General features: G+C 48.3%; 2 protein-coding genes across 2 annotated transcripts; one reads left to right on the top strand and one right to left on the bottom strand.

Annotated features, from left to right (window-relative positions):
- Window positions 987-5,445, top strand: LOC8080473 (SH3 and multiple ankyrin repeat domains protein 1). Its single transcript, XM_021452732.1, has 5 exons — window positions 987-1,155; window positions 1,270-1,814; window positions 2,799-2,880; window positions 3,037-3,101; window positions 4,137-5,445. Exons 1-5 carry the CDS (start codon window positions 987-989, stop codon window positions 5,130-5,132), a joined length of 1,857 nt encoding a protein of 618 aa, XP_021308407.1. The 3' UTR covers window positions 5,133-5,445.
- Window positions 5,699-6,996, bottom strand: LOC8080751. Its single transcript, XM_002465154.2, has 2 exons — window positions 6,359-6,996; window positions 5,699-6,209 (listed from the first exon to the last, which is right to left on the bottom strand). The coding sequence occupies exons 1-2, from the start codon at window positions 6,742-6,744 to the stop codon at window positions 5,993-5,995; spliced, it is 603 nt and encodes a 200-aa protein (XP_002465199.1). The 5' UTR covers window positions 6,745-6,996; the 3' UTR covers window positions 5,699-5,992.

Here is a 10,145-nt window from a genome sequence, read left to right as displayed (position 1 = left end):
CAGTGACATCATCCTACCTATAAGACAGAAGGCAGTTTGCAGTCCTTCCACCCGCTCCATTCCTATATCACACTATCCCTGCCCCTAGGCCCCCTTCTCTAAAGTCCACTCGCCGCAAAGCCAGCCTAGAGATGGCGTCTCTCCTTGATTTCTTCGCCGAATCCTCCCTTTTCTCCATTGTCACCACTGCTAACTAGGTGATCCTCGCCGAGCTATAAATCGACCCCCTCGCAACTTCTTCAAAGCAAAAATATAAGTTCCTCTCAACTTCTCGTATCCACCATCTCTTCTGGTGTTCGGCGCTTCTGGTGTTCGGCGTCGCCGCTGCTAAGGCTCTGCATCACCACCATCGATTGCCAACGATTCGTCCTGCCAGAGGTATTCGAAATCACAATCTCTAGATGCGTAATTTTGGTAGCTACCGTTACATCTCTAGGAGTTATCAAAACAAAAGGCAGGATGCTACCGTTACATCTCTCTGGTTGGGCCCCCACTAAGCCCATAAGTTTTTGGCCCAATAGATGAAACCCAACTACATGACTGGCCCCGGTCTGTGTCTCGAAATTTAAACCCCAGTGATGCAGCGAGCCAGCAACCCAACGCCCACGGCCCACCTCGCGTATTTAAACCCCCGCCTCCTCTGCTCTCGCATTCTCCCTTCCGAATCCTCTGTTCTCTTCTGTTCCCGCTGATCGGCAGACTCAAGTCCGTCGAGGCGGAGAGAGAGAGAGCGCCTTCAATAGCTTCTATTCTACGATCGGGTAGCCCGAATCCCCGGTACGCGCTCTGCTCGATCACCGCACCATCCTCCCGATTCGAATGCTTGCGTTTTCGCCTGAATTTTGGGATGATTCTCGGACTACTTGGTTCCGATGCTTCGAGGTAACCGTTGTGCTTGTAGTGCTTGTTTGGATTTGTAGTCGATCAGTTTTCTGCGATTCCTGGTATTTGGTGATACTTGGGGTTCGTGCGCGAGGCTCCGCTGGATGATTCGATGGTTCGAGTTTCCTCCAAAACTTTCGATTCCATGCAATGGTCCTACGAAATCAGAGCAGTTCAAGCAGCGTGACTACGCGAACGCGTTCGAGCTCCGTGTCCTGTTTTCACTGCGCTCGATTGCACGACCCAATTCAAATTCCGAGCTCTGCAGTTTCCGTGTGTTTGTGCGTCATTTTGCTTGCAATCCGTTGTCGTGTTTTGCAAATTTTTGTTTCCGAAATATATCGAGAATATGGTATCTGCAACTCTAATCAGCTTTCTCGAATGCAGAGATGAACCCCAGCAACGACTGCGCCACCCCGAGAAGCGATGGCCGCGGCAGCAGCAGCGGCAGCGGCAGCGACGGGAATGGGGGCCGCTCGGCGAACACCTCGTCGCGGCGCCGCCGCCGCATGCCGTCCACGCCTACGGGTACTCAACTCATGTCGGAGTTCAACGCTGCTGGTGATGCCGGGGGCTCCGGGTCTTCCTTGTCGCCACCGTCTTCCGGGGCCCTCGACCTGGAGGGCGTGCTCCTCCTAGCCACCCCGGTGGCAACGGACAGCACCATCATCATGGAGGGTGAGCTCCTCGACGACGACAACGAACCAGGTACCCCCTCCGGCACCAGGCGCTCCGCTTCTCTCGTCGACAACAACGGACTGGGCGCCTCCGCCTCCGCCAGCGCCAGGCGCTCCACCTCCGTCGACAACAACGGGCCCAGCAACAAGGTCTCCATCAGCGACCTCGACCTCGTTTTGGTCTCCTCCGGCTCTCAGGGCTCCAGTGGAGGTGGGAGCGGCGGCAGGCGCAGCGGCAGCGCCTCCAATGATCAGGTAATTTGTTCGCTAGCCATTTGTGAATTGTGATCTCATCTCACAAACGTTTCGGGCACACGCTGTCCCTGGTTGCTTTGGGGGTGAATTGGTGATGTGTTGCGGTGATATACGGGATAATAAGCAGGATAACGTGGGTTAATGATATTGATACATTATTTTTTTGAAGAAATATTGATACATTATTTGGACGACTGCGTTTTGTTAACGCGGATTATGCTGCATGTTTGACGTGAGTTTGAAAATGAAGTCAAATTCTCAGTGCCATTTAGCTGAAACTGTTTGCCAAACTGCATTGGTAGATCGTGTACGAAACTTAATTCATGCATTGATTTCATATGGCTACATCTGCAGGGTAGAATTTGATATTTTCAGAATATTTTACTTCGAATTTCTTATGCCTACATTTGACTATTTGAGAGTGCAATTTGCTAGTCATTTGTAGGGAAAGGAAGTGATAAGTCATCGGTTCTTACTATTACTCTGAAGAGCATTTACTAGGTGCTCTCAAAACAGGAATAGGAAACCGATTTGTTGTTATTTACTGAACTACATTTGCATAAGTGGTCTAAACTACTTTACAGACATGACTGAACATTTGCATAACCTGTAAGGCTGTTACCGATTCCTTTTGTTGGTTAGAGCCATATATCATTCATCAAGACACGGACCTACTAATTAGAAGACATGCATGTTCTACATTGGCTCACTATTTTTCTTAGAAGGAAACGTTGCTCTTTATTTTTGTTTCTGAATTGGTTCATTGTCTTTGGTGCTTTTTTTTTTTGTATTTGTATTACCACCAGTGCTGAATAGAAATGTTCCTGTAATTTACCATACCAACTCAAATGAAGGGATAATTGAACTGTTAAGAGGACTGTGGGTGGAGGGAAATTAGCAAATCCGTTCTCTGGCACCAATAACTAATAGGGACAGAATCGAGGAAACTGATCAATCGTTTCTGTTTTTCATTCGATTCTTCAGTTTCACCAGAGGGAGGGACATCGTAGAATGTATGCCCCAAGGAACAACAGACATTATGAGGTAAATATTTCTGGGGCCATTTGTATTTGCTTATGAGGTTTAGATCAAATGATAGATGATCTCCAGCATGATTTTGTAACTGTATTTGTATTGTATAACCCTGGATTTAAATGCTATTCTTAAAATTATGAAGTTATCTGATAAATTATTGGGGCATACTCTTTCTGCGTAAATTCAGACAGCAAGGCAAATACATCTTTGCTTTCTTTCACAAGGTTCTTCCCTGTTACTGAAATAGTAGTAGTGAGTAGGTTTGGAATCACCTTTTTGTCTTTTGGATTGCCTGCTCACCTCTCATGAAGCCATTTATATAAGCCTGAGCAGTACCTATGTCTCCTTTTGCTATGCTTATGCCTGGTAGTTATCTTAGAGGACGAATCCTAGCTTGTTTAGTTGAAGCCGTGACTCCCAAAGTTGCTGTTACATTATGATGGAAAACAGACATTTACGAATACGATCATTTGAATTGAAGCAATTATCCAATTGATTAACCTGATATCACTAGGTTCCTTCTTAGTCCCAGATTGTGTCAGAGTTTAGAAATTGTCTGGTTGTCGGATGAACAAACAACTGAATGAACTAGAGACATAAGAACTGAACCACTGACATAAATGATGTTCCTTTGAACAGAAGTCCGCAATGAATAAGTCTTCATCCTTTCTGTTCTTGTTATAGTTCAATGTATTTTCAGGCTACATCTCATATATTTGCTTGGATAAAACATTGTAAAATATACCTCTCAAAGACAAATTTTATTGGGAATTCCATACTTCCATTGAGATAGTTCAACTTTGGCTTCTACTATTATCAGTAGATAATTCCATCGGTAGATTATGTTACGGGTGATGCATTTAAAGTGTATAAACAGAAGGCATACACAATCTAGACATCAACCCGTACAATTATGATACTCCGCATATCCGTGGACATAAAATTGAACTTCATTGATTTGCTTTCGGCACTTCGATGCTAAAAAGGAAGTGTTGCATGTCCAGATGTGGTTCAGTCATCAGGATCATGCCTGTCATAACTGTTTATTGCAACCTTAATATTGTTTCTTCTTTCTGCTGCCTGAATACAGACGTTCTATTTTTGTCACATACACATACACCGCACAGTGCTTTGGCAATGATTTCAGTTACCTGAAAGTTAGGGAATTCAAGTGAAAAATGAGATGAAAATGTGCGGGATGATGATACTATCTGCTGCATACGCTCTTTACCAATGTCATAGCATGTTGCACACCAACAGATGCCATTATCAGTTGATAAAAAATAATCTCTGGTTCTGATTCTTTTCATGAGGTTTCACATACAATTTTTCATGCTTTTTCTATCTAATATACAGGCGGGATCCTCGAGCCGGCAGGCAGCGCCAGGGCAATGGCAAGGCGGCTGTCCGCCCAACATCCAGATCCAGCCCCAGCAGGGGCCGGAGTTCCACTTTCCCTTCAACTTCCATCCGCCGCCGGGCTTCCGCATCCCCCCGAACATGAACTTCCAGCGGCTGCAGGTCGGACCGGAGTGCCAAATCCCGGTGCCCCCGCCGACCCCGCCGCTGTGGGGGGTACCGACATTCGGTGCCGGACTGAGACTGCAACTGGGACCAGCCGTCCGAGGACCCGTGCAGCTCTACGGGTCACCTTCGAGCTACCCACCATTCGAGGTCACCACCATGGTCCTCCCCAGGAGGTCCTCAGGTCTGTACCCGCCGCCCGGCGTCACCATCCGCCACCCCCCGACCAGCAACGGGGACTCGCCGCCGCCGCCGCTGGAGCAGCCCGCACGCACCAGGGTCACCATCACGGCCCCGCCGGCCAGCGAGGGACCCAGGCAGCCGGAGGCAATGCCGCTGGAGCAGAGCGTACAGTCCAAGATCACCATCAAGGCCCCGGCGGCCGGCGAAGGGAGCTCGTCGTCGCCACCCAAGCAGCCGGAGCAGCTCGAGACGCGTCCGTCACAGCCGGTGCCGCTGTCGCGTGTGCCGGCGTTCCGGTGGCCCCCGATTGCAGAGGACGACGCCCTCTTCACGGAGTGGCTGCACGGCCGCAGGCGCCGTACCAGGAGGCTGCCCGTGTTCGAGGACATCTGCCCCGACGACGGAACTAGCCAACCCCCTCCTCTTCCAAGCCAAGCCCCTCCACCACCTCCGCCTCCTCCGACAAGCCCACCGCCTCCGCCTCCGCCGCCTCCGACAAGCCCACCCCCTCCGCCTCCGCCTCCTCCGACAAGCCCACCCCCTCCCACTCCGCCGCCGCCTCCTGGGAGCCCGTGAGATGGTTCGTCGCTCCGCCCCCGTACATCCCTGTTAGCCGTACCGGACCCCCCCTACCCCGTCGTCCCCGTCGCCCTCGCTGCGGTAATGACTTCCGTGGGCGCTCCTTTTCTGCTGAACTTTCAGTAAAACTGCCGCTGCGTCGAATTCCTCTGCAAACAAAATGCTCTGGTTTGTGGAGCTCTCGGGACCAAAGACATGTTGCCGTGGTTGGTTGTTGTGTGTGAACTCTGTCAGTCCGTTTAACTACCTGGTCGTCGTTGAGAACCGTAAGGATTTGATTTGATGCCGTAGGATCGAATGAATGCCGTTTTATGCTGGTTGGAACTTCAGTTGCATTTTGCTTTTCTTGCTGATTGTGACGATGGTTTGATTTGCGTAGCATAGCCCCGGCATCCGGCCCTGTTTGTTAACAGGCCCATACCTTGGATAGCCAGGGCAGGACAAGTCCAGCCACCTCAAGTGCAGGCTGCTCTGTTCAGAGCTGAAGGCTCATCGTCTCTAGACTGATCTTGCCTTGACCAATTGGTCCTCTTGCAAAACTAGCTCTTGCCACAATTCAATCCTGGAAAGTGGTGTAGTAGCTTTTGCTACCGTGCGTTTATTTGATTTCTGTCATGTTCCGCATCTGTCGCTTTTTCATGTCTGCCAGAGGTTTGATGACCTTCCTCTGAAGGTGGAGACTGGAGATAGAGCCAACATACTCCGTAGTAGAGCTATGCACTGAGCCCTGGGACACTAGACTAGTCACGGTAGGGAAAGACTCGTGTACATACATCGGACATGTGCGGTACAGTGTTTTTACATCATCATGCTACAGAAACACAAAAGCAATTTGAACGCGGCATGGTCTGCTGTGCTCAGAGTTCAGCACCGTCGGGCGGCGAGGCTGCTCCCTTCACCTTTTCCTTGGCCGTCTTCACCTTTTCCTTGGCCGTCTCCGCGGCGTCCCACGTGGCGCTGGCTGTGGCCTCCGCCGCCTGCTCCACCGTCTCCTTGCCCATCTCGAAGCTCCTCTTCGCGGCGTCCGCCACAGAGCCGGCGCTCCCGTCGGCGGCGGCGGCATCGTCGTCGTATCTTGGCACAAGGACACACGCGGGCGAGCACGTCACGAAAAGTGTACGTATCGTTAGCTCATGATACCACTGATTAATTAGGCTATGCTGCACACGATCACAAGCAAACGGAGCATGCTGAGGCTAAGCTAGTTCACACACGTGACATACCGTGGCTCGTCGGAGCGCGGCGGCCGCCGGAGCTTCATCCACGTCAGCGCCGCCCAGGCGCGGAACGCGTCCAGCCGGCTGTTGAACCCCGGGATGCCGATGCCGTCGCCGACCGCATGCTCCACGGGCTCCGCGCGCTTCCCTCCTACTACCTCCCCCGCCCCGCCGCTGCCGGCACCTCCCTCCTGCACCCCCTTGCCGACGCCGTCGCCGGCGCGCGGCAACGACGACGTCAGGAACGCCGCGACGGAGGCCACCAGCAGCGCCAGCAGGACGACCGTCACGGATATGGTCGCGCGCCCCGCCGCCGCCGGCGGCTGCCCGTCTTTCTCGACGCCGCCGCGGCCCTCGTCGGCGCCCGTGGCCCTGGCGTCGACTTCGGCCATGGACTCGCAGACAGACGTTCAGGGGTGTGGAGACCGACGGCAGAGATTCGGAGATCAACGAATTGCCGCGCATGCACCACGGGTACGCACGTGGAGACGTGCTCCCCCTCGTAGCTTTTTTTAGCAGTGGGCGCGCGTTGCCCGTGGTTGTATGGTGACACGTCTACGATACGTGTCCAGCCCCCAGCGGGGAGGCCGATCGAGGTGGTGAGGTCGGCGGCGGCGGGCATGCGTGCGCCTTGTGAGTTGTGAGTCACGGGGTGAACGTGTCGAGCCCGGCAGGTGAGGGAGGGCGGGTCCTCTCGCCTCTCGGCTCTCGGTCCATATGCACACAGACACAGCTGCTAGACTAGCCTGCCAGCTGGTGAATTATCCGATTCAACGAGTTTGGCACGGATGGCGTGCCCGGCCCATCCAACCTAATTGCGGTTGAGGCCCAAGCCCAGTATATAGCTGTAATACCCGATTTTAAGGACAAAACCAGATATACACCATATGTGAGTGTTTGAAGCCAAATCCCACATATAGCTACAAATAAGGGGTAATATCAAAAGACAATGCATAAATATATAACGTACTTAGTATAAAGGAGATAACCTTTGATAGCAAACAGCGGATAGACAACTCCACACTTCGGGTATTAACTCCACTCTACAGGATCCAACTGACTGGTTGATCACAAGCCTAAACTTCTCCTGAGGTTTGGGGGAAATAGCAAGAGTGAGTCCATGTCGAACTCCACAAGTATAGCAACTAGATTGTATAGATCCCACAATCTTATGACCAATGTGACATAAATAATGTAGAGCATTAAATAATAAATAATGAACATATATAACACACAAGAATCATCACCCTTAATGTAGATGTCCCCAAGGCCGCTCCTGACCGTGAGCTCGGCTAGTATACTAGCTTTAAACACTCTGCAGAGGTTGTACATCTTTACCCATGAGTCATGATTTACCCTTTCGCCCGAGGCCCGTCGACCTCTTAACCCACTACCAAGGAAGGTCGGCAGGGATCACTATGAAGCCTTTCAAAAGTTCGTCTAACATGTTAGGGCCGCAAGGTTTCCTTCGCGAGCAGATATAGATACCCCCCTTCCGAATGGCACAATGACGCGCAGCCTATACACATAGGGACAGGGGCTCGCACTATACCCGTGTCGGTTCAGCCCCTCTAGCGCCCTTTCGGGTAACCGCTAACAAGCTAGAAAAGGTCTTCATACTGAGCTAAAGCCAGAGCCATTATAGCCCTCATGGTTGCACTGTTGTCCCGGGTGATCACGTACAGACAAATCATCAAGTGGCTAAAAAGTCATTTTTATCATTTATTACTTAACATTAATCTAGTCACAGGATCATGGTCATAGAATTAAAATCCAAATGCTATACTTGCCTTTATCCAATTGCTCTTGCTTATCCTTTTGATTCTGGTGGTCTTACTTGTCCAGGGCTCTGACCTTGATCACCAAAAACTGCTTTCCGACTAAACTCGATCATCGATCATCAACACACAGACAATCGGAGACAACATACACGAAGCAAACAAGGCTACAATTAGAACAGTACACCAACACTAGCAAAACAATATGAAAAATTTATAAAAGATTTCTACGCATCACTACGATCACACAGACGTGAAAAACACTCTAATTTGATCCACGGTCATGAAAATGCAAGAAACATCGAGGTCGAAGCTACGGTGTAAAAAGAACGACTAACAGGAGATCTATATTATAAAATAAATAATTACGAGCTCGATTTATTTTAGTTGAGCAAAACCATGTGAAGGTTATTAACTCAAGTTAGTCACGTCATACTTTCATTTTAGAAAATCAAGTTAACTAATCATATTTCATTTAGAAATATATATGTAGCATTTTAGATTAATTAAACTTAATTTGTTAGAAGAAATTAAATATGTGAGAACATCTGTTTAAATTGCAAATAACTCGAGTTGAATATAATCAAATTATAATTTTTAAACACATTAGTGATAGTAATTAAATCATTTTAATATTTGCATATATAATATCGAAGTGTAACTACTATGTTATTTTTATTTTTAGATTGTAAAATGAATCATACTCATAATAATTAATAATTAATTATGTATAGAGACATGTGATAAATTAACACTACTACATACGAAACTAATGAACGGAGCTACAAAGACAAACAGTAAAAGACTTCTTAAGCGGAATTAACTATAGTCTTTGGGAATTAACAAGAAAATCAAAGGATTAAAAAGAGAGGAGCAGATATGTACCATCTTGAACAACACTGGTACTCCTCTTGAGCGCATCTAGCAAAGTCTGCTATTTTTTTTTCCCACCAAGAGAAGTGAAACTATTGGATCAGAACACCAACTCGGCAGCAGCCTGATGGCATGCAGCAGCAGCCCGTGTGTGCGACAAAAATTCATCATGATCCTCTGGCTAGGAACGGTAACGCACAGCAGCAACAGGAGGATGGATTTTTCCTCGTCCTGAACTGCAGCGGCAGCGCACGCACTCACGACTTTTGATGGTGATGATGGAGGATTTTGGCGATGAACGAAGCCGGCGACGCTGGACATTAATTAGGGCTAAAGATAGATGAGGCACCGGGAGAGAAATAAGTCGTGGGTCACTTATATACGCAAGAGAGAGTCACAATTATGCTGAGGTACGGTGTCCATATATTTTTAGAAGTAGGATAGCAAAACAAAGACAGGACAGGCAAGTATGCAAGGGAACCGGAGAGATATACTCAGGTTCCACGATGGCTCATGCCGGTGACACTGGCCAATTTGGACGGTGTGCTGATGAAGGAAACAGATGATATAGCTCACACATGGACTAGGTCTATGCCAAAGTGGGGCCATGTGATGGATTGGGATATGATTGACTAGCTTAGTCTCAAGGATTTGGAAGAGATACAATCCACCAAAAAAAAATCATATTTTTAAAACTTTGTTCACTCTCAACACACAAATGTGCAACAAGCAAAAATCATACTATGCATCAGCATGTATGTACAACAATGTTGCTAAACCCTATGATGAATTTTAATTTAAGGAAAATTTTCATTTTACTATATTTTCATGAGCATAGAAATATAAAATAAATTATTTTAGCTCTATTTTCAAAGAAGCAAAATTTAGGGTGTTACAATTCTACCCCCCTTAAAATGAATCTCGTCCTCGAGATTCGGAAGATGGTGATCAAAGAGATATAGATTTTGAATCTTATTCACTTCCTTGAGTAGTTATATCTTCATAGGAATGATTCCACTGCCTTACTCCAAGTAGCCTCTCAACTATTCCTAAAATATTGATGAGACACCTAGTGTAGTAGGTATGATCCTTCTTTAAACTTATTTCTCCAAGGGTATTTTTTTTCTTAAGTACACCCAAAC

Source organism: Sorghum bicolor, chromosome 1 (assembly GCF_000003195.3).
Source record: "Sorghum bicolor cultivar BTx623 chromosome 1, Sorghum_bicolor_NCBIv3, whole genome shotgun sequence".
Taxonomy (NCBI): Eukaryota; Viridiplantae; Streptophyta; class Magnoliopsida; order Poales; family Poaceae; genus Sorghum; species Sorghum bicolor.
The sequence above is the reverse complement of the archived record's forward strand: the minus strand, read 5'-3'. Positions and strand labels throughout refer to the sequence as shown.

Bases quoted from the DNA above. Each gene is read 5' to 3' on its own strand.
- LOC8080473 (XM_021452732.1), top strand. From the start codon at position 987: ATGATTCGATGGTTCGAGTTTCCTCCAAAACTTTCGATTCCATGCAAT. The intron at 1,156-1,269 runs GTGTGTTTGTGC...TCTCGAATGCAG, and splicing joins TTCCGAGCTCTGCAGTTTCC to AGATGAACCCCAGCAACGAC. The intron at 3,102-4,136 runs GTGAGTAGGTTT...GATAAAAAATAA, and splicing joins CTGTTACTGAAATAGTAGTA to TCTCTGGTTCTGATTCTTTT.
- LOC8080751 (XM_002465154.2), bottom strand. From the start codon at position 6,744: ATGGCCGAAGTCGACGCCAGGGCCACGGGCGCCGACGAGGGCCGCGGC. The intron at 6,210-6,358 runs GTATGTCACGTG...CCTTGTGCCAAG, and splicing joins CCGCGCTCCGACGAGCCACG to ATACGACGACGATGCCGCCG.